The 24,971-nt window shown below is 33.3% G+C and overlaps 2 protein-coding genes and 1 pseudogene across 2 annotated transcripts; 2 read left to right on the plus strand and 1 right to left on the minus strand.

The window, feature by feature from the left end:
* Nucleotides 1-2,504: 2,504 nt before the first annotated feature.
* On the plus strand, nt 2,505-6,394 carry LOC106399156. Its single transcript, XM_013839623.3, has 5 exons — nt 2,505-3,060; nt 4,980-5,188; nt 5,395-5,512; nt 5,730-5,880; nt 5,961-6,394. The coding sequence occupies exons 1-5, from the start codon at nt 2,505-2,507 to the stop codon at nt 6,172-6,174; spliced, it is 1,248 nt and encodes a 415-aa protein (XP_013695077.1). The 3' UTR covers nt 6,175-6,394.
* A 32-nt stretch (nt 6,395-6,426) lies between these two features.
* LOC106400007 lies at nt 6,427-15,755 on the plus strand (annotated as a pseudogene).
* Nucleotides 15,756-17,776: 2,021 nt separating this feature from the next.
* On the minus strand, nt 17,777-20,022 carry LOC106400769 (adenylate-forming reductase 06235-like). The gene is made up of 5 exons (XM_048773160.1): nt 19,092-20,022; nt 18,582-19,007; nt 18,351-18,354; nt 18,152-18,223; nt 17,777-18,089 (listed from the first exon to the last, which is right to left on the minus strand). The coding sequence occupies exons 1-5, from the start codon at nt 19,936-19,938 to the stop codon at nt 17,879-17,881; spliced, it is 1,560 nt and encodes a 519-aa protein (XP_048629117.1). The 5' UTR covers nt 19,939-20,022; the 3' UTR covers nt 17,777-17,878.
* Nucleotides 20,023-24,971: the final 4,949 nt, after the last annotated feature.

Raw genomic sequence — 24,971 nt, forward strand, 5'->3', positions numbered from 1 at the left:
AATTGATTAAAACCTTGTTGTATTGATCTGTTTGCTATTGCTACTTGTCACACACTCACCACTATTGAATCTGCTTAGCTTAAGAAATGACTTGTATTCTCACTGATTCACATCACTAGGACTGGTTCGACATTCACCCCACTATACTACAACATTTGCAATAGGCAAAAACCCTATTACCACCTTTGAACAAAACAAACATGGAAGCATACATAATCTTGGGCACACTACTCCCTGCAACAGAACCACTCAAACCGAATGGAACATATGGGAGGCAATCATACTTCACAAAGGATAAACAATCCAGAAACACTGAAAAGATAGAAACAACAAGTGTTTCCTTACGAATCTGCCACAAGCGATGAGGAAGCAACTTCAAACTATCATTTAGTGGAGTGAAACCAGAAACTAGACTGCATACTGCAGAGAATCGCACAGAGGCGAGCGCGCCGTAACAAGGCACGAGAGAACACTCAAAGGACATCATCGAAGCAAGCAAGATAGAGATAGAAAGTTTCAAATCTATAACCTGCAGGGATGTATCCAGTAGAAGGATTAATGGTTCCAGTTATGGCGGTGAATGAGATCCGGTGGTGGGAGACATGGTGAAAATGAGAGAAGGGTGAGCTTCAGGATAAGAGGTGATGGAGACAGATCTGCCTACTGCAGTAAGGGGTCGTATGAACACGACAATAAGATTCACCAGACCAAAATCTTTTAGAAGAAAAGTCTTTTTGAAGATCTGGCTGCTCAAATCTATCTCTCTAAAAGTTTGAATTTTTAGATCTAGATCTGAAATGGTGAGAGTAAGGACAGGGAAGCAAACAGAAGTGGAAGGGATTGTAAATGCTGAAGTTAGGTCTGGGTCTGGCGATTCCGGTGAGGAAATGCCAGTGACGGCTGCGGTCATCAAAGAACAACGAAGGTAAGCTGTTCTCTCTCTCTCTCGCACACTGTCTTTTTGAGCCTTTTTACACGAGCAAAGTATAGAGGTTTAAAGGGGACAAAAAAAGTCTATATTCATATCGTCTCAGCCGCTGATAAGGTATTTGGAATGTTTGCTAACTTTTGTGTTGGTGTTGATTCAATTTTTTTTTGTCTTAAGAAAGAGTAATTCTGATTTTGGCTTGAATATGTAGGAAAATATCAGGAATGTTATAATCAATCAAGCGGCACCTATTGTATGGGAGGATAAAATTGTCGACAAAAAGGTTAATGCTCTTCTTGAAGCCATACACAAAGAAGGAGGTCTAGGACTTGTGACTTGGGTGGATCATGGAACAAACATCATCCAAACTGCAAAGGACATAGAAAAAAATGATGGAGAAAAAGCTGAAGATGAAAATGAGAAAAGTGATGGTAAGGAGACATCGCTGAAACGCAAAACAGAAGTGATGATAGCTAGCACGAAGAAAATCAAAGCATTAGATTCAAGCGTTTCTGTTTCTTCTACTGAGCCCACTGAAGTAATATGCATGAAAATGGAACTTGAGCAACAAGCAAAAAAGGTAGAAACATTGGAGTGTAAATTAGAAGAGATGGGAAAACAACTTAAAAGCTATGAAACAATGAGAATAAGGATTGACCTTTTGGAGCAGGAGGTGATGCTACTGACAGAGAAGTCAAAGACTAATAAGGTATTTCCATATATTCTCTACAATCTACATCTATTACTTATGAGCTACGTATAATAGTTACCTTGTTTTTTTCTCAATATAGATGTTTAAGGTACCACATCTGAAATATGAAGACATATCTACTGATGAGTTGTTTGCTAACGTGAAAGCTGAAAGAGGCGAAATGGCTGAATCTGATGATGAGAGCACAGTAGACGGAAGCTACCCAACGTTGAACATTCGAAGAATACAACCTCAAAAATCATCTGCTGTCAAGATAATTCAGTCCACTGTTTCTGTTGCAGAAAAATTTACTCAGAAAAAAATTGGCCAAACATTAAAGGTTATGGGAGTTGAGCAAACTAAAGTTGCAAGAGAGAAGAGCACAAGGTCAAAGAAACCAGGGCCGGCTCTGCAGACCCCGTTTCGGTGTATCCTACCGAATGTAGGTAACAAGAAACAAGATAACCTACACCAGTGGAAACGCAAAAATTTAAAGTCTTGGATGATTGGTTGCAACTAGATGAGTAAGTTAATTTTTTCCTTACTTTTATTGTACTAGTGCAATAATTAGTTTATTGCTAATCATATAGCACATTTTTTGTTTCATGCATGGATTATCCAAAACAATGGTGTAGAGTTCTTTAAAGTTCTTCGAACTCCTCAGGACTGGCTTAATCAAGAGGTTATTGTTGTATTTTTTAATAATTTATCTTCAAGTTCAACCAATATTTCAATTTCATATATAACTTAATCTTAATTGGCACATTTTTGTAACAGCATATAAACAGCGCTCTGAACTTGTTGCGTTTGAGATTCATGAAGAATAAAAAAAAATTCAGAAGTGATAGAATCGCTTTTATAGATACTTTCACTACCGGGTGAACCATGAGTTATGACGAGTTTTTAAAGGCGCGAGACCTGCCTATTTTCCCTAATGGAGCACATGATTATTGTTCTGGTAAACTACCAGCATTTGCAGAGACATGGAAAAAGTGGATGGTCGACGTTGATTATATATACAGTGTTCTCTTTGTCAATAACAACCATTGGGTAGCGCTGTTTATAACTATTCCCAACCGTTGTATTGAAGTCCTCGACTGTGGGCTTAAAGGTAGTTCAAACGAGCAGGTAGTCAAAGCTGTGAAACCAATCGTTCATATACTTCCACACTTGCTTCGAGCTTCAGCTCCACCATCAGAAAGGCCAAAGATGAGTGTTGAACAATATAAGGTTCGAAGACCAAGACAAGGGATTCTTCAAATGCTGAAAACAGGTGATTCTGGAATTTATGCAATAAATGCGCTAGGTGCTGAGTTTACCACGTCTTTATCTGATGAGAATATCAAGATGGTTAGAGAAAATCTTGCAGCAGAAATATTTGAGGAGATTGAACAACATGGTCGCATAGTTTCTAACCCGCTTCCGTTGCGAGCGAGTGATCGTGAGTTGCTATATCCCTACTGAAGTTGCATTTTTATTAATTTTATTTTATTGGTACGAGTTTAAGACTTTGCAATGTTTAAACAGTTTCATTTTATTGTTATGATTCATATGGTTATTACTTTACATCTTTCACATATAATCAGTTTCTTTAATAATTTATTGTTCACGTGGTGCAACTTCTTCCAGTTCTGAAAAGCAAAAATGACTTCCCACGTAGAACACTAAAATCTGCACTCTCTCTTTGATTAATCAACACAAACAACCATAGTTCATTTAAACCCATATCAATATAAAGTTGGAATATCGAAAACCAAAATAGTGTGCCAAAATCAAATGTAATCAAAATACTCAATTGTAAACTTTTAAAACTCAGAAACTAATATTGTTTTAGAAATGTTTCTCAACCACCTTTGCAAGTGGCACGGTTATGTCCTCCTTGCTTACAATTTGAGCATGTGTACAGCTTCCGCCACTTCTGTGGTTGTTGTTCAGTATCCACCTTCTCGGTTTTCATCTTTTTCATATGTGGTTGTTTTCCCATCGCTCTTTCGGGTGCAGAAAGATACCTCGAATCTTCCAAGAACAACCAGGAACAAAGCATTTGACCACCAACAAAGATTTTGTCGATTAATAAGTTGTATAATCAAAATTTTGAAAAATCATGATCATACGCAACTTATGTTGTAACTCCTTTCTTGGTGCTATATATTTGCCCCACAGTTATATGCTCTAAAATCTGGACAATATTTTGTGTACCTATGGAGTCACCAACCATTTTATCATCTTCAGTCTCTCCATCTAAAGACATCTTTGAATCAAATCCAGAACTGCCACTTGTAGAACCAAAACAATTTCCATCTTCACTAATTTCATCAAACATACCACTTTGGACCTCTTCTTCACCATATCTATCTGGTGCACCACTATGTGCCTCGTCTTCACCCTATCCATAAAATGCAACACTGTTCTGTTTATCTTCACTGCCTCCGTCAATAGTACCACTTTTTTTTGTATCCTCGGTACTTTCATTAAGAGCTCCACTTTTTGCTTCATCCTCACAACTTTTATATAGACTGCCACTCATTTCTTTAACTATGAGAATGCCTGCAAAATCAATATACTATATAATTAGAAACAGAGTAATATAGAGAATGGTCGTCAACTAATGTTCAAAAATGAATATAATATGGAAAGCACAAAGGTTTCGATTATCAGCAAGTCTGCCAATTTAGACTTTACAATAATCAGACAATCTACCCAGAAAAATAGATTTATGCGAGTCCACTATTATTACGGATTGAAGGTCTGCCAAAAAAAAGTCTGCCATTTTTCAGCAGATAACAAACTAGTCTAGTAGATTAGATTTTCATGTCAGCAAAAAAATGTAGCCATCAGACGAGTCTACCAATTAGTCCACCAGTAAATATAAATCAGTCATATTGCTAGTTGAAGTCTACTAATATGTTGCAAACAAAATAAAAGTCTACCAAATTACAATTTGAAGTCTGTTGTCCTGTGTAGACATTACTCTAATCTGCCAATTATTATCATAAAATAAACCAATCTACCAATTTGAACTGTCATGTCTATGAAGATATGTAGAGATTTACGAAAGTCTACCGCATGTTCCTAAACAAAATATAGAGCAGCCTCATCGCGGTCTCTTATGACCGGAATTTAGTGTTTTAAGCTTTAAAAAAAAAGAAAATTGCTTAATTAAACAAGAGACATATATTAATTAGAGTGCACAAGAGACGGGTTTTTGGGACACGCGTCGTACATTCACCTTTCTCTTCTCTCTCTCGACGGATGCTCTTCTCTCCTTCTCTCTTGACTCCTCGACGAAACCGACTGTCTCTGGCCATCTCTCCTCGAATCTGATCTCTCGTTGACGGAATCTCTCGTCGACGGAATCAGCCGTCGTCTCTCTCGGTGGAATCGTCGTCTCTATCGGTCTCCTCGACGAAGAAGATGCAGAGGAGAGGGATTACGAGAACTCCAAAGACGATGATGAGAATCACGGAGTTGAAAGATACGGATCTTCTTCGGCTGTGTTCGATTTCTCTGCATCTCACTCCGGCTCTAAACACTCGGGCCTTCCTTCAGCTAACGACGTTTTCTCTCAGGTCATCATCATTCTCTTTTTGTAGATCGCGGTGAAGCTGAAATGATTTCTTATCATTGATTGGATAGAAAAGTTAATTTGATTTGTAGCTTTGTGTAATTGAGATTTAGGTTTTTTTTTATGTGATAAAGAAATCTTGTTGATGTTTCAAGTGTGTGAACTGGTTGTGTTACTAGAGAAAGCTTATAGTGTTGCTTCTATGTGTAGATATCAGGGCCACCTGAGTTTCTAAACAACCATATAGAAGCTGATGAAGAAGCTACAGCTAGAGATGCTGAGCACGCTAAGCGTCTTACCCGCAAAAAGAAGAAAGCTAAACCTAAAGGTACCCCACCAGTGCCATTCACATCCCCATGTTTAGTAGGTTCACTGGATCATAGAGGGATAACATGAAAATAGATGTGAAAGGTTGATTTAGAAGCTTGTTTGGGTACACCTTAAAGCATACGTATTGTGAAATAGCAAACCAGGAACTGAGTTTGTTGTCTCTATCTAGTTTGGTTTTCTCGGTTAAGCACTGACTGTTTCAGCTGGTTTTATAGGTGTTGTCGTGGAAGCAAAACCTCAACTAGTAGGGATCCATGAGAGAGTAAGAAACGATATCGATGCACCACCACCATCTTCAGAGAATGGTGAGAAGCGGATATCTACTGCAACCAATCCTAATGCAGAAGAAGCTGCAGATCTCTTAAGGTATAAATTAAGTCTCTTCATCATATTCTTTCCTATTATCACATCCGAGCTTCATTAGTGTTTTCTTTTCATGACTTTAGGATGTGTCTGCAATGTGGAGTGCCGAAAACATATACAAGCGCGAGAGGGATGGTATGCTCGGTTTGTGGTGACCGGCCGTTACTGGACTCGGACGCCAAGAAGAGAGGCTCTGCGATCAAAGATAAAGAAAAGAGCAAAAGAATGAGAGGACAATCCTCTCACGCTTCTTGGAAAAGTGAAACCGAGATGCAACTAAGGCAACATTTCGATTAGTATGCTTCAGAACCTTCTTCTCCTTTTTTACTACATTGTTTCTCCATCCAAATCCAGTTTCTGTAACGCAAATTGTAACACAAAAAGATCATCTACAAAGTTATTGATGTTAAGAGAAATACACAATTTTTTTTTAAGAACTCTAAAATTAGAGACTTGCAATGGAGGATATAAAAGTAGAAATTTCTTAACAAAGTCTCTTAGCCTAATAAACTCCTTAAATACTAATAAAAAATAGTTAAGAAACCCTTAATGGGTATCATGGATAATGATGCTCTAAGTTCACAGGTTTGGGAGTTGTTGTCTACCATAATATGTCTGACACCCTACTCTCCCATAGCCTATATATATATGTCTTCCATGTTGTCATTTCAAGTCTACTACTATAAACATCTAGACTTTACAGCAACCTGTCAACTATCAGTGGACAAAATGTCTGTCTACCAACTCAAATTTTTACTCTCACCAATATTTGACAGAATTTATGTTTGTCTTCATCTACTACGTTTGTAAATTGGTTTCAGTTACCTGGATTTTAAATATGCTGAATCGTGAAGTTCCTTTGGTAAAATTAAGTAAATAGTTCTACAAATCAAAAGTAACCAAAGAAAATATTAAGAACAGAACATACATAACCTAGTTAGATATCGATTATATATAATTGTTATTTAAATAGAACGAAAAGACTATGACTTGCCAGTTTCACAATAATGATGCCAAAGTTGTCTGATCTTGAAAAGCTTGATGTTAAATTTTGAACTTCTCGTACATAGCTTGTGAAAAAGAAGATGGATGCGTCAACAATGGTGTTTTTTTCCATAAATTAATATTTCCTTTTTTTAAATACCTGTTTTCCTTTTATTTAATTATTATTAATTTTGTTTTAAATTTACTGTATATTAATGATTTCTTTCCTTTTTAAAACGATTTTTTAAAATCTTGATTCAATCATGTGATCAAAGGTAATATAGGAATGTATCTTTCAAAAATATTAACAAAGATTGTATAGGTTATTTTAGAAATTTTATATATTTGTAAGGTTAAGGTGGCTAATGTCCCTTATATATTTTATATGGAAGATATTTGAAACTTGGTTTTGCTTCACAAATGTGTTTCAAACACAAACGTCTTTCTTCTCTTTAAACCTTTGAAATGCTCCACGATCACACAAAAGTTTGACTTTTCAATGTTTTTTTCTTTTTACTAAATTAGTCATAATCAGTTCTAAGATTCTATTCAAAATTTTCAATGTGATATCTTCCAAGTTCTAACGTATCTCTAACATTTTCTGCTTTTATTTATTATTTCTATTTAATTCACGCACGTCTCAGACTCCACGTGATATGCACACTTCCCAAGCTGTACTTCATTTATATAATTAAGGAATTAATCATATAATACAAGTGGCATTAACGTTTACTAGGTAGATTTTTTCATTTATGTAGCTTAGAATAATGTGGATCGTTTATTATCGTCTTAGTCGTGAATGGTTTGATTATAGAGAAAAAGTACCAGAAGACATACTTTGAGATCATAAACTTCATCCATTATCTAAACTCGCCCTCTTCATCTCTTCTTATTCTTCAAATTCAGATTAGTTAATAATCTCAATTTTTTTTTTCTAGTTTGTTAAAGATTTTAGGATAATTTTTCATTTATGGGTTCTAATTTATGAATTTTGGCATTTCTGAATTTTGGAGTTTTTGTATTTAATAATGTTTGACAATATACAGTGCATTTAGTAATATTTTACATTCCCCTTATTATTAAAAGAAACAAAAAAAAACATTAAAAGTGTATTATATTTACAAGTATGTCATTTTGATGATGTGTTATCATGAAAGTTCTCCTTTCATTTATATTTATGCCCACTAATATCTAAAATAATTATTACTTTGCCATCAATATGTCTTTATACTTATAATACTTCATATTGTTTTGTTATATTATAACTACCATAAAAGCAGCTAAGTTTGGATGCGAGTTGATACGAACCTGATAATGTAAGTTTCTATTCTAGCTTGGTATTTAATATTTTCACATTAGAGACTTCTTACAGTTATATGAGCTCGGTTTTATATTTATATTAAATTCAAGCTGTTAAAAGAAATTCATTTTTATTTTATAAGAAATATACATGCCCCCTAAAACAGATATTATGTAATTATATTATTAAAATATCAAATATTGAATCATGACAGACACACAAACATATAATATTATATGTATATAATACATACCCTTAGTCAAAAATATTTCTTATTATTGTTGTACGTCATCTATCATTCTTTGATGATTTAATCAAATTTGTTTGAGAGAATAAACGATACAAAAAAAAAGGATCGAAACTTTGGTTTATGTTAACATTAAAATGGATCGAACTTTGTTAGTAGTTGGCATATCAATAAATATATAGCACAATGGGAAATAAGCACGTAAGCAATAAGGAAATTCTTACAGCTATACTGTTTATTAATGTTGCATCAAACTGTTTCAATTTTTTCTTACTTGTCTTTAAATAAACACTAGATTTTAACCCGCGGACATTTTTCATTTTATAAATTTATTTAATGTTATTATAAATGTTTCAAATATATAACTTCTATTTTAGTATTATATATTATGTAACTCTATAATATTATATTGTTTATATTTCATATTCGGCATTATTAACATATCACTATTTGTTTAATACATTTGAGTTTGGAAGATTAAATGAATTTTGAATTTGTATTTTAATAACATTAATATATTATTTTATAAAAATATTTAAATTTTTGGTAATATTTTCTAAATTTTTCTCAATAAATTTTGTTATAGTAAAAATATTTATCATTAAAACTGATTTGTCATTAATATTTTAAATGACTTATTAAAATTTCATAGTTTTCTAATAGCATATCTTTTAAATAGTATATGAACTAAAGATTATTATATACTATTATATTTTTTATATAAACATTTTTACACAATATATTGTTGAGAGTTTCAAAATAAATAAATAAATAATATATAGTTGTAGATATTAAAAGTTTATCCTATGTTAATAGAATTATTTTTGTATAAATATTATATAATTTATGAATTTTAACTCATTTTAATAGTGAGTGATAATTTTTTTTAAATGAAACAATTTAAAAAATAATTTTTTAAAGTTTCCTATTTAATATAATTTTCTCATATTTAATTCATATGCACTTCTATTTTTATATAATACATGATATAATTATAAAATTTATTAAAAATAGTATAGAATTTTTATTTATTTGTTTTATAATAAAATTTTAGTTAACATTGATTTATAATATTATTATATTATTATGTACGAAATTAATTAATGTGTTATTTATAAAAATATTAAAAAATTTAAGTAAAATTTTGATAGATTTTTTCTCAACAGATTTTGTTATAACTAAAAAAAAATCAAATTTATAGTTGATTTATTATTAATGTAAATAATCAAATATGTCATATTAACTAATATTTATTTGGTCCTACTAGGACTTGTTAATAGTAGATAAAAATAGGATCCTAAATTAATAGATTAGATGACACTTATAAATATTCTCAATATTAATAAAACTCAATAATAGGTTGGTAATTTTCATTCAATTCACTTCTTCTATTTTTTTTTTCACTACTTCTATTTGCTTTAATTTTATTTTTTGTAACAGGAGTTGCTTTAATATATTTGTATCTTCATACAACTCACTGAACAGAGTATTTAACCAACCACCCCCTCCCCCTCTTACAGAAATAAAATAAAAGAAGAAAAAACTATGATTCAGCGATAATTGGTAGGTTTGTTACACTTAAACAAATGACATAGATATACATATGGAACGTGTTTAACTTGAAAATTTGATATTGTGTTTACGCGACGACCGAAAAAATGATCATGTCTGCTCGCGAACAGAAAGAAAACACAGTACTATAATACTTCATATTGTTTTGTTATATTATAACTATCGTGTGGTTTTTCACACACGATTTTCATCTCTCACAGGAAACAATACGCCTTTGATTAATTTCATAAAAAAGAACTTATAAATCCATCGCTGCGTTGAACTTTAACTCGCGTAACATTATAGAAACTGTACAAGAATAGGTTGATTAGAGAGCGTCCACACATACATATACTCATACAATATTAAGGTAAAAATAGTAATACGATTGGAATCCGATCACAATAATAGACGATTTTAGAACAAGCTAAGTTATGATTTACAGTTTTCTTCAAGTATGATTACAAGATAAATTTAAAGCTAAGAATATAGCAATACTAAATACTCAATTGGATAACTTTATGCTGCTAAGCAAACTAAGTTTCATAAAACCTGCAACATTTCTATAAGGTTAATGTTCTGTTTGTTCCATTTTACTGAGATTTCTAAACCTCATGAAATTACATCAACGTGGCATAGTCTGTTCATTTTGTTATTTCTCTATATTGTTACTGGAAAATAATGTTCTGTTTGTTCATTTTCCCCGATATTTCTAAAGTTTGCAAATGTTTACAATTCATGCAACTCAAAGTGTAATCGATTTTTTAATTGAATACCCCAAGTATGAATATACGTCCATTTTACCAAAAAAATATGAATATACATCCATCTAATACTGAAAGTTGAATATATATATATCTCAAATTAGGAAAATTATAATAGTCAAAACTATTACGAATAATTTATGCAACGCATATGGTCAACACAGAAATTTGATTGCCTCTGTTAAAATCACTTGAACGAAATAAAGAAAGAATTGTAAAATTTCAAGACGACATTCATAAAATTAAGCTTCAAAACGTTAACTTTATAGTCAATGATTAGATATTTCTTCCATATTAAGTGGGCAAGTTATTTGGTGATTAGGTATATTTATTTTATTCCTTTTTCCTAATATATTTCAATAATAAATCGGAAATAAGGCAATCCTAACTAAGCAATTATATTATTTACATATTAGTAACGAATCATTTATTGTAATTACATATATTAACTTTCCAAAATATATTTTACACATTACATATTTTAAAGTTTTATAATATCTCACCTGATTCAATAATTTGGTTCAATATTTTTTGCAAATATAGAAATTTAAAAGTTAAATTAGTAAATATGATACAATTAAAATATAAATAAAAATCAAATAAAAAATATTAGAGACAAAAAATAATCAAATATAAAATATTTTCATATTTTTGATAATTTTAATGGTTTTAATAAAATTCAATAATTTTGAGATCGAATCCGACTATTTGACAGCTTCATGGTCAAATCAATTGTTAGATCTAACTACCGGGTCGGTCCGGTTTTAAAAACACATATGGTATAGGAGACATGGTCCATGCGTAAAGAAAGAATTGATTAGCCAATTTGATCCTTTCATCGTTCAAGGTGTTTCGAAATTGATTGTCAATTTCACGATTACATACTCATGTGAGTCTTATCGCACCACCAAGCATCTAATCAATTATGTAATCATACTATATTAATATATGCTAGTTAAAAACTATATATACATATATACATGTGTAAAAAAAATTCATTTAACAATGTAATTTTAATCTCATCCCGCGCAAGGCGCAGATTTTATCCTAATATTTCGTAAAATTGGAACATGGACAATACGAAATTCTGACTGAATAACACTAGCATTTTCTTACAAACGATAAGCTCACGTTAATGAGGAATATGGAATTCCAAACTGATGTTTTGAAGATTTTAAAGAGAAGTTTCGAAAACTTTAGACAATAGAATATGGAGAAAATGAGATAAAAACTAATGGTTGAAGTGTTTACTGGCATTGCGTCCGTCATCATTTTCTTCCTTATTTATTTGCTTGAGTAGATATATTGGAGGATCTTAGTTTATTAATTCATGTTCCAATTTGATATTATGTGTTTTGTAAAAATCTGCAAGATTGAAAATATATCAGAAAAAATTGTAGTGATTTTTTCTCTTTACAAGTCAGTCTGAACGACTAAAAGGATTTTTTGAACGCCTAAACCGTTTTTTCAAAAAATAGGTTTGAAAAAATCATTTCGCTCATGCCCGATTTGCTGACTAGACGGACGTTTAGCCTAGACCGAGTTTTAGAACACTGGAATTTTATAATCCGAATTCAGCTATACCCATTGTTATTTTCTCGTTTTAGTTTTTATAGTTTAATGAAATTTATATTTCTTGGATCTTTTCGTTTTAGGTTATAATAGGACAGATTTCAACAATTGATTAATTGTGATTGTAACCCGTCTGTTCCGCTTGGTTCGTTGTGTTTTTCAAGGCCCTGACTTTAATTGGATTGATTATAAAGTTGCTAAGTGAATAATAACTCTGACTTTTTTTTTTTTTTTGACAACAAAGCACCATGTTTCATTAAGCCGGTTCGAACGGATTAGTCTGAGCTAACCCCGGAGGAACCAAAGTGTTTACATGGGTGAATTCATAACCTTTCACACGAGCTCCTTTAGTAAGGAGATCAGCACGAGAATTGAAATTACGATAAATAAAAAATAGGGAAAATAAAGTAAACAAAAAACGGAGATGAAAGAATTCATCCAATTCTGAAGTCAAAGCTGGCCAAAATTCTTTTTGTTCGATCAGCTTAACCATTTGCAGACTATCTGATTCGAAATGCATTGATTCATGCCCCATACGAAGAGAATTACCCATTGCCCAAAGCAAGGCCTGGAACTCTGGGTGGAGTGGAGAAAGGACCTGGTTTCTCCCAAAAGAACCTGAGATCGAGCTCTCATCTTCCTTGTCCATAACAAAACCCCCACCGAAAGTAGCATGGTTGGTCGTCCAAGATGCATCCACTCTGACTTTTGAAAGATAACTTGTAATTTACTGAAAACCCTTGAAATGCTCCACTATCCCACACATGACACAACGCGTCTTTTCTTTACTAAAATAGTCCTCACCTGTTCTAATTAAGATTCTACTTCGAAAATTTCCATGTGACTTGCTTTAAACGTGCCTTCTACCTTATCTCTCTAACATCTATCTGCTTTTACTTATCACTTCCGCTTCTGATTTTGTGAAGCTTCTCTTGGTTTTCATTGTTTAACAATACTTAGGGGAAATAAAAAAATTTCTCAGTTTTGTGTAATTCTTTATTGCTTTGTACATTGCAGGATTTGATGAATAGATCATGTCTCTGTAGTATCTTAATCACTACTGCTCTTATTTGTGGTGCTTACTTCATTGGTAATGCTTATATCGACAAAGAATTTAAAGAGGTACAAATCTCTCTTGTATTTCACATCATGTATGCTCTATACATGTTCTATGAAGACAAATCAATATTGAGTATTTTTTCTTACATATGTAAAGAACATTGTTCAAGACATATGGTTTAAATGTCAATACTAGATAGAGTATTCTGTTTTTTATTTTATAAAATTTTAATTTACAGAGATTACTAAGATGGAAAATCACTGATAAGATGCATAACGCAACATCCAATACATGCCAGGTTTTCTCTAGAAGAAGAGATCCATTTTGTTGAGTTTCCTTTGCGAGATTTCTTTTAAAACCAGTTTATTATTACTATCTTTTCATTAGAATCTAAATAAGCCATTGGGTAGTGAAGCACTACCGCAAGGAATCATCGTCAAAACATCAAACTTGGAAACTCAACATCTATGGAACTACTGCGACAGTGAAAATGTTACTGAAGTAAGATTAAGATTCTTAAAATTGTACAGCTTATTAGTTTTGTAGCTCAATCCTTCGTGGATATTCCTTTCTCGATATCCTTTTCAGGGTAATACTAATCGTTCGATGAGTTTGTTAGCCATGGCGGTTGGAATCAAGCAAAATGAGCTGGTCAACAAAGTTATACAAAAGGTTTTGTTTTGTCTTTTCTTTTCTCCCTTAGTAAGATTTTCCGGCTTTTTATGTATAAATGAATGATACTAATTGCTGAGGATTTTCAGTTTCCTCTTCAAGATTTCGTGGTCATGCTTTTTCATTACGATGGTGTTTGGACGACTGGAACCAGTATCCATGGAGTGCACATGCAATTCATGTTTCCGTGATGAATCAAACAAAATGGTCAGTTTCTTGCAACTCATGCAATTCATATATTTATCAAAATAATAATTGAATGATGTTAATGTGGCAGGTGGTTCGCCAAACGATTCTTGCATCCTGATGTAGTTGCAGAGTATGAATATATTTTCCTTTGGGACGAAGATCTCGGTGTAGGTCATTTCAATCCTCAACGGTAGTCCACCAATATTTTTTTTGTTTTTTTTTTTGTTCTTGTTTCCCATTGCATGATGAAGTCATTTTATTTTAGATACCTATCTATTGTCAAAGAAGAAGGTCTTGAGATATCGCAACCCGGCCTCGACCCAACAGAATCAGAGGTGTATCATCCTATAACCGCTCGTCGCGAGAAATTAAAAGTCCATAGGCGGATATATAAATACAAAGGCGGCTTCCGATGCGATGGCAATAGCACCGATCCTCCTTGCATCGGGTAAAGCATTTTAACAATCTTCAGGATAATCTCTTGGTCTCATGACTCTCATTTGCGGTAAATGTGTAACTTTGTTATGCAGATGGGTAGAACTGATGGCACCTGTTTTCTCTAGATCAGCGTGGAGATGTTCTTGGTATATGATTCAGGTAAACATGTCGGTTTGGGTTTAGATCTGTTCAGTTTGGTTTATATGCATATCGTAGACTTCAGGGTTTTAATGCTTTTGTTTTCAATGCAGAACGATTTGATCCATGCTTGGGGTTTGGATGTACAGCTTGGTTATTGTGCTCAAGTTAGTTTCTTTTTCTAACTTCTGTGTGTTTTACTTTCTTAACCGGTTATAATATCCCTTTACTTCCTCGGTTCTTGTTTAACACAATCTTGGTCGTGGATAGGGTGATCGGAAGAAAAATGTAGGTGTTGTTGATGCGGAGTACATAGTTCATTACGGTCTTCCCACACTAGGTGGGGTTGTAAACGCTTCAAGCTCCGCGCGGAATGAGACAAACCCAAAATCAGGGGTATGAGTTTTTCTTTTTGTTTTGGTCAAAGGGTATGAGTTTTTCTAAAAACTATATATATCTCTAGAAGATTATGAGCAAACATACCTATTTGTAGGACGAGGTACAAACCATATTAAATTAAAATTTTAAATATATATATTTGCTAACGGAATTGAAATCGAACATGTGCTCCTTTAAATCTCTGTTAGGTGATCCAAAAGTTTTAACTAGTATGCTAACTCATCTCTGCTTACAAGTTTATTCAAGTGTTTGTATAAGCTTCTTGAACTAGAAACGTGAGTTTTGATCATCTGTTTGTTTTTTTTTTTTTTTTTCTTGAGCAGGTTTCACAGGATTTATCAGAGTCTGATGGAGTGGATAACAGAGGAAAAGTGAGGATGAAATCATCTGTAGAGATGAAGAGATTCAAGGAACGTTGGAAGAAAGCTGTCAAGGATGATATATGTTGGGTCGATCCGTATTGAAACCCCGAGTGGTGTAAGTAAATCGAATCAAACCGGAATTCTTCACAAATAGAATTTTGAGATTGCTCTTGTTGAGTATGTTGTGTTGTTTAATGTATACTACCATTGTTTTAGTACATGGATTTTGTTTCACTGTGAAAAACAATGTGTATGTTCTAATTAAGGTAGACCACATAGAGTAAAATTTTTTTTGATAACACTATGCTGAATTATTTTTTGTACTAGTCAAATATTCTGAATATATATTTTGATAATAATCAGACAAAATTAGTAATCTAAGAAGTAAATGAACAGTAGCTACTGATTGTTGAAAGAAAGAAATAAGAATTTTTTATAGAAAAAAAGTAAATTGGTATATTTTAATTCTAAAAATAGAAATTTTGAAAGAATTATGCGAAATCATTAAAACACTGAAGAGTGGTTAATTTTCGCTTGTAATCTATTTTTAACTTGTAAGACTATTTTCAGATTAAATTTTAACTATATACAGAACTAAATCGGACACATACACAAGTAATATTCAGTTTACACGTTTTTAAATAAAATATCACACAACTAAATTACATACTGTATATATTTAAACTGACTAGTCGGTTGGACTTCGGTCGGTAGTTTTGGCAGCCATGGAAAGTGATCTTTAATTAAACAATTATAGAAAAACTTATGGAAAATTATTAACCAAAAAAATTAGAGAAAATCTTTTTATTTTCTTTCAGGTTTGTAATGAAAGAAATATTTGAGTGGTGGTGAACTATGATGGTTGACTGGGGCATACTTAATTAGAGACCCAATTAAGTTAGACCATGATTAATTTCAGTATCTTAACTGGAGTTCTTAGCTTCAGTTAAGAGATATAAAAGCTGTCTTTTAGCCGAAAAGCGTAAAAAAAAAAATAAACAAAAAATGTTAAATCATGAGTTAAGAACCCAGCTAAGAGACTGGAATTAATCATGCCCTTAGTTTATGGACCGTGGGTGAATTAGCATTAAAAAGTGGGTCAACACTTTTGATTTTCCTCATATCATTAATGAATCATAAGTGCTATATGAGCATATGTTCGTACTTGCGTAATTTAAGTCAATATGCAGTTATTAGTCGTAACATGTGACATGTGACATGTTTTAGGAGAAAGAAACCATAGGTCTTGCGTAAGCGTAACTAAGCTATTGTACGGAATCTATTATTAGTCGTTACATAATAAAAAGGTGAAAAATGCTTAAAGCCAGTAATTTTAAAACCGGACTTGCTAGCGAACCAGAATTTTTTGGGTCATGGGTCATTGTGGTTTGACTAGGTCTGAACCAGATTCGATCGGGTTTATTTAGATTAAACTAAATTTAATGATATTTTATAAATAATATGCATATTTTTTTAAATAAAAATAGATCAATCAAATAAAATGTTTAAATAGCCATAATGTGTAGAAAAACTTAAAAATAACAACTAAAATTTAAAATCAATATGAAAAATACATTTAAATTTTCTTCGCAAATCTTATCACTCTAAATTTTCATCACCTTTAAAAAAAAGTATATACACATTAGGTAAAAGTTATATTTTGTAATACAAATTTCAGAAACGAAAATGTTTCAATTATTTAAAGTTTTTAAAACAAGTGATCATGAAATAAAAAAATTTAAAAAAATGAGAAGTAGACAAAAAAAATATCTCGACGTGAATATTGAACTTTGCGAAATTTTGTAATTTATGAGTTGTGAAGACGACATAGAAAAAGACGAGAGACAATACTTTATTAATCTTTTGATAAATCTTATTTTTACTTAGAAAAAGAAAAATTAATTGTTTCATTAACAAAATTTTGGCTTATATACGCTCCGGGATTTGGCCGGTTCATTGGGTCGCCGGTTCCCGAGCTTTTGACGGTTCGATAGGAGTTTTTAACTGGTTCGATTTTAGTTGGGTTTTAACATTAATCCAACCTGGATTATTTTCGGTTCATGGTTCAACCCGGTCCGACCACCGGTACAGGTTTGAAAACACTGCTTAAAACTGTATGGTGCATCAATGTTTGAGATTAAACTAATTACTGTGTCGTTCAAATAGTTTCTTTTATCAAATAAACTTAGGTATATAAAAATAAAAAATAAACTTAGGTATTAAAAATAAAAAATAAACTTAGGTATAGACACGTGCCTAAAGTTTATATGTTGTGGCACTTGGCAATCTTTCTTTTACATCATTATGTAAAAAATATACTAGTAATTAAGAATCCCAAATGGGACCAAAAGCTGGAACACCAGAAGCATTGCATGCATTAACAACGTCACGACTTCCTTCAGGGTTGCTTGTAACAATTACAACTTGAGCTCCAAACTTCTTGGAAGCTTTAACGCTCATTTCCGACACATTAGGTCGTCCTAGAATCGCGGTATCGTGAACTATGATCCTGTCTTGATGAGGATAAGATTTAATCCTATTCACAATCTCCGACCCGAAATTATCATCTAATACTTTAGCCACCCAGATTAAATATACCTCGGCCTTACTCTGCTGCATGAGAAACGATAAAAATACACAAATCCCCGAACCAGTGGCCACAAGTAATACCTGTAAAAAACGTATATATTAAAATCTAAATGGTAGTATTTCAGTTGAAATAAAAATAATTTTTTTAAAAAATATTGGTATCTTGCTGGTCATCAACGTTTTCGCACAGCATATTTTTCTAGTCTACTTATCTAAAACAGTGGTTGTCATATAGTTTGAAGTGGAAAAATAAAAATAAAATCCCACAAAAAATATATTTCATTGTAGCTAATATTAATATTCAACTGATGTGTCGGCATATATATTTTAAAAAAGCGTCAAAAACATGTTCAAAATGGTCAATTATCCAATAAATAAACTGTTGAAAATTTGTCACGAGTTAAATTCTAGGTTTTAAGAGAATTTTTATTTACCTTGCCATACAAGTTAACTAGATAGGGTAAGCCGGCAAAGTGAACCGTACGGACCCATAAGTGAGTTGGAGGTTTTGAGACCAATGACTTGGTGAAGTCTCCGACAGCACCGGCTAACATCATGTGCGATGTCTTCCCGTCAGAGATGATCCCAAAAGCATGCCATTCTGACAACGGGGATGGACTGATCCTTCCCAAGATCCCTGGTTTCACACCTCCACTGAACTTGATCAGCGACGCGTGGCCCGAGAGAGATGATATATCAACCGGAACGCGTCTCACAGTCAACCAAGGGAGCACAATAGCGACTGTGATCGCTAACGTAAACCAAAACTCTTGCCTTTTGATCAGCGTCGAGGCGAGATTATCGGTGTAAGATCTCGAAACTGGATCGTAGGAAGTCGTTAATACTATAAACGCCCAAACAAGGCCTAAAGCAGACCAGCCCGCGAATCTGTGGACGCGTTCAAAGACGTTGTGGTGTAAATGACGAACAAGAGGAAACGCAGCTGCGGATGTGAGGCAGAGGAGGGAAAGAATCGCGAACGCAACCGCTATGATCGCTGTTGAATTGTTGTCCCTGTCTTTAAGAGTGAGAACTAATGAGTAGACAAGCCAAACGATTGAGGAAACGCCGCAACCGCTGTGGATACCGCCTAGGCTTTGCAAGAGCGACGTGACAGCGATTTTAATGCGGAGAGGGACAAAGGAGCGTCCGAGGATGGTTACGGTTAGGTAGAAAACGAGTCTCAAGAAGGCTTCGCTTCTACAGAGAGTTAGGGCAAGAATATTGGCGATTGAAAACAGAGATGCTCCGTTTCTAGTGTAAGTAAAACGTCCCGTGGCTGCGAGAACGAGACCTACGACGTTTAGAAACAATGAAGTGACGAAGAGACGTTTGTAAACGGTGAAGAGTCCTTGATCAAGAAGTATGATTGATAGTCTTGAAACGCGTTTCTTTGGAACCGGCGGTTGCTGCGGTTTCTCGCTGTGTTTGCTTGAGGAAGAATCAAGAATTGCGTTTTCGTCTGTAGTATTGCGTTGTTCGTCTCCTTCTTTGAACACACCTTCTTCTAAGTAGTAAAAATCGTCTTCATCTTCTTCTTCGTCGTTGTCGGAGTCCAGATCGCAGAAATGGCTGCTGACTAGGCTTATAGACTGTTGCAACGATGAAGGGAAAGCTTTTGAGGCGTTTCTGATGAAATCCTTTGGAAGTCGAAACCTGCGGCTCGTTTCCTCGCGTTCAGCGTTTGCGTTAAGGTTTTGATCAGTTGTAATGATGGCGAAAGGGTTTGCATGAGGTTTAATCTCAAACGCGACGCCCCGACAGCTAGAGAATCTCACAGTCGAAGCGTTTTCCATTTCTTTTTCTTTCTCTTTTGTTGTTTTAGGTTATATGAACTAAGAAAATGCTGACTTAAGAGTTAGACACAACACACAAAGGCTAGTTATGTTCTGGCCTTGTGAAGAGCATTGCCTATTTATATAATAATTTGGTATTAGTAATATTCAAATTTTCATCATCTATATACTATATTAAAAGGGTTATACGAGGAGTAGGGAGGCTGTCCACGTCGACAACAAAAATCAACCAATAAGAAGATTCTTTTTTGACACGTCATCTCGGCTGTGGGTGTGGGTTGTTGGGCTTCCTTTATTTTTTTGAGCCCAAATATTGATGTCAATGGATATTGAGATGGCTGACGAGACCGGAGCCACCGAAGAGTCTCCATAATTTCACGCTCTCGAACTTGAGGTGGGGAGCCAGCAGACACTTCAAGTGCATGAAGATCGATGATTCCATGAGTTCCAGCTATCATCGACTCCGACGGTGATCTTCGTCTTTGCGATTCGCGGCTCCTCTGTTTCGATCCCGTTTCGGTTCGGCGAGTCTGAGCATCAAAGCAAGAGCGACAAACAAAATCGTCGACGTCTCCACTACATCATTGTAGGGAGGCTGTCCACGTCGACAACAAAAATCAACCAATGAGAAGATTCTTTTTTGACACGTCATCTCGGCTGTGGGTTGTTGGGCTTCCTTTATTTTTTTGAGCCCAAATATTGATGTCAATGGATATTGAGATGGCTGACGAGACCGGAGCCCCCGAAGAGTCTCCATAATTTCACGCTCTCGAACTTGAGGTGGGGGAGCCAGCAGACACTTCAAGTGCATGAAGATCGATGATTCCATGAGTTCCAGCTATCATCGACTCCGACGGTGATCTTCGTCTTTGCGATTCGCGGCTCCTCTGTTTCGATCCCGTTTCGGTTCGGCGAGTCTGAGCATCAAAGCAAGAGCGACAAACAAGATCGTCGACGTCTCCACTACATCATCATATTCGGCTGCACTAGGTTCAGTCCTTGCCGAAACACCACCTTTTATCCCGCGGTTTATATCCTTTTCACCTTGCTATCAGATTGTCTGCTCAAATATATTACTAATCTAAGATCCACATTATTTTTGTTATTTTTTTGTTTGGCTCTTTTATACTGCTCAGTGATCCTTTTTCTAGCTGATTAAGAGGAACTCACCACTTTGGATCGAGAAAGATGAAAATGATGACGGCAAAATTTAATTGATTCCACTTTGAATTCGAGCAAGTTGTTTTCTTTCCCGAGTTTTTTCTTGGGTTTCCACTCAAACTATGCTAATAAAATTTACTCAAACTTTTGTGTTCTTTCAGAGTGGATCAGCACAAGAACAGATTGAATCATCAAAAGCTTGAGAATTGTGAACCAGAAAGAAAAGCAGCCGACTTTAGGTTGAGTACTCGGCCTTTCCTCAGTCTTGTGGAGAAGAAATGGTTGGCGTTTCAGGTCTTCTTCTCTGTCTTGCATCACTCTATTTGAGGCTTTTTTATAAAGCATCCTGTTTACTGAACTTTGGTTTTTTCTTCTGCAGATACTTCTTGCTGTGACGCAGTGCCATGATAAGGATATATGTCATGGTAAGGTTTGATAGTTTGTGAGTATATGATCCTCATGATGGTGAAGTAAATTTGTGATGTGTGTGAATTTGCACCGTTTTTAGGTGATATCAAGTGCGAGAACGTCTTGGTCACTTCCGGGAACTGGCTTTACCTTGCTGATTTTGCGTCCTTCAAACCTACATACATTCCTTATGATGATCCTTCAGACTTTTCCTTCTTTTATGATACAAGGGAACAAAGGCTTTGTTATCTGGCTCAAGAGGTACTATAGAACCATTATCAAAATTATTCCTTTTATTTGTCATATCGTTCTATTTCACCTCTGCTTAGAATATTATTATGATGTATTCATTTCTCTTTTAATAAGCCCTTTGTCCATGGTACATTTCGGAAGTTGCCGTTACTGGAGTCAGATTAATGATCGAAGCGGAATACTCATAGCGTTGATATGATCCCTGCTTAATAGAAAGGTTCTCCTCTTAATATTCTCTTACCTATATTTCCAACTCTGATTTTTGTATCAGATATTAAAGATCTAACTTTTGAGCTCACCTAACTTCAACTTTGCATCTACATTGATGTTGGTTAAAATGAACTTAATTCAAGGTTCTGGGTTCGCTATTTCTTTACTTATATGAAGAGGATCTTTAATCTACTTCACATGATTTGGGTTTAGATTGTGGATGGAATCACTTTGTTTTAAAGTATATGGTCCGAGCTATGTGGGTTTTAGAGCCACGAGATTCTTAGTGTTCTGTCATGATCAAATCTTCTTTCTCTGATTGTAATTGGTGAAAGTTATACAATCTTTTAGCTTTAAAGATTGTCATCGATGTGTCAAAAAAATTCTTAATACATGAAAAACGTTTACACTTTTCTTATCATGAAAATACATAAATTTTATTACTTGGATCGTTGTTGCTTGCTTTTATGATTATTGTACTTGCTTTATGAGCTCAAGTTGGTTATACAATCACAGGTATTTGATCTTACATAACTGAAAGCCCATGAATTTGGACTTTACGGTTTGACGTGTTTGCAGAAAAACTAGATGAATGTGCCAGAGAGTTCAAAGAAAGGACGCATATCATGGTGAGTAATATATATACATCTTTAACCTTTAGGTTATGGTAATTAGATTTTTTAAGTTAGTGGCAATGATGATGATGATAGGTGGCAGGTGGTGATGATACAATTGGTTCGGTTGTCTCGATACAACTTGGCTCTGTACGCTCTAAAAATTCTTCAATCCAAATTGTAACAAGAAACATCAGGATTCTACAAGAGACGAGCCAGGTTTTGATTCGTCTACACTGTCGATATGTAGCTTCCGTTTCTCTGATTGACGTAGTTTTTAATATCTCCATTTGTTTATGATGCAATAATTTTTTTCGTTGGTAGCTTCTTTCTTTGCTGCTGTGTATGTAACAAAATCGAAAGAGTTATTTCCCCAAACAAAATTAGAATTCAGCTCAAAAGTTGTAATGTGTGCATGTGCTAAGAATGTATATCGCATGGAGACAACATGTCTGTAAGACATTCTGATCTCAGGTGATGATGAGGATAGGTGACAGGTGGTTTCAGTGGCCATGATATGAGGATAGGTGGCAGGTGGTGATGGTATAGTTGGTTTGGTTCTTGGTTGTCTCGATGAGAGACACAGAGAATGGCATGATGCTTTTGATATACACAACTTTGCTATGTAATCTCTACAAATTCTTCAATCCAAGTTATAACAAAAATATATGTTTGATACATGGATAATAATTTGATCATTAAATGAGAAAACATGATGTTCAACCAAAAAAAGAAAAAGCAAACATAAGAAAGTATAGCTGTAACAAACAATACTAACTTTTATATTGTGTATCTAATTAAAACATTTACTCTATTACATTGAGTTAATTATTTCTTCTTTCACAATATCTAAATCAAAATTTAGGGGGAAAAGTATAACAGAATCAGAGTACCAATTTTTTCAAAAACAAATGTATAAGAGTACAAAAATAAATCATGATTTTTTTGCAATTTAAGTGTGTATAATTATTTGCTTGATGACATATTCTTTGATTGTTTAGAGCATTTCCAACCCCACTCTATTTTTCAATCTAAAATAGAGTTTAGAGTAAAAAATGATCCAATGGTACTCTATTTCTCACTCTATAATAGAGTGAAAAATAGGTTTACTCCAAATATAGAGTAATTTTTTTTTTATGTTCATCATTCTATTTTCTACTCTAAAATAGAGTAACTCTATAATAGAGTTTGAGTTTACTCCATTGAAGATGGTCTTAGGTCTGGAATATACGATGACATATTCTTTGCTATGATATGAAATTCCAATAAAATTGTGCTAGAAATGTAATACTTTATTAATTTATAACATTTTGTAAAAATATTTTCAAATAGCATGAGTGACATTTCCAACAAATAATTTATTATAAAAAATTCAACAAATGCTAAAATAATTTACAAAACATAATTGGTAAAGCACTAAAAATTAAATTAAGAAAATTTCATTATAAATTGAATATCTAATATAAACTGAAAACATAGATTATAAAACATCATTTTTTTGTTACAAAATATATAATTATTATTATTTATGACATTATTGAAACTTTTATATTACTTTAAAGTATAATTATTTATAATTTTATCACATTATATTTGATTTTCGACTCATTTAGGTTGGAGGTGGTGTATTATTATCGGAGAAAAATTAGTTATTGTAATAATATAAAAATTTGATACTCTTAGAAATAAAAAAAAATATTAGTTATTATTACTTTAGATTTTCTTCACCTATATCAAATTGCAATAGAGATCAAATAGAAAAAAATATAAATCATTACATTTTCTTTAGGTTTTTAATTTAATAATTTTGTGTCTAACAAAAAAAATGTGAATGGTTTTTTCAACTCAAACCAACAAAACTGAAGTAAATTTATTATTTTTTTATAAAATTAAAATGTATTTTAGTATAAAATAGTTTTAGTGTAAATTTAGTTTTAGTAATATAAATAGTGTAAACAAAACCATTATATACTCTGCAAAAATAGACAAACAAAAAGAGAAGAAACTACAAAAGATAGGGATGATGACTGCAATGTGTGTGTAAAAAAATTTGTTGAAATAAATTTGAGATTTATTTAGCAATTGCATGGGTGGTGGCAATGATAAGTAACAACTAAATTTGGTTTGGCCTTCCAAATTAACTGAACACTGATTAATAAGTTATTTAGTTAAATAACAACTGAATACGACAGTTTCTAAGTTTATGGAAAATTAACCCAACAAATTAGATTGTATCCAATGATAAAAAAAAATTATTTTAGAATGCATTTACAACCAAAAAAGAGAAAATAAAAGCTGGTAGTAGATGAGGAGGACGATGTCAAGAAAGAAGGGCATAGGTTCCTCACTTAGTAAGCATGACTGAGTGATTTTATTTTCCGACAAAGA

The sequence above is a fragment of the Brassica napus genome, unplaced genomic scaffold (assembly GCF_020379485.1).
Source record: "Brassica napus cultivar Da-Ae unplaced genomic scaffold, Da-Ae ScsIHWf_2276;HRSCAF=2934, whole genome shotgun sequence".
NCBI lineage: Eukaryota > Viridiplantae > Streptophyta > Magnoliopsida > Brassicales > Brassicaceae > Brassica > Brassica napus.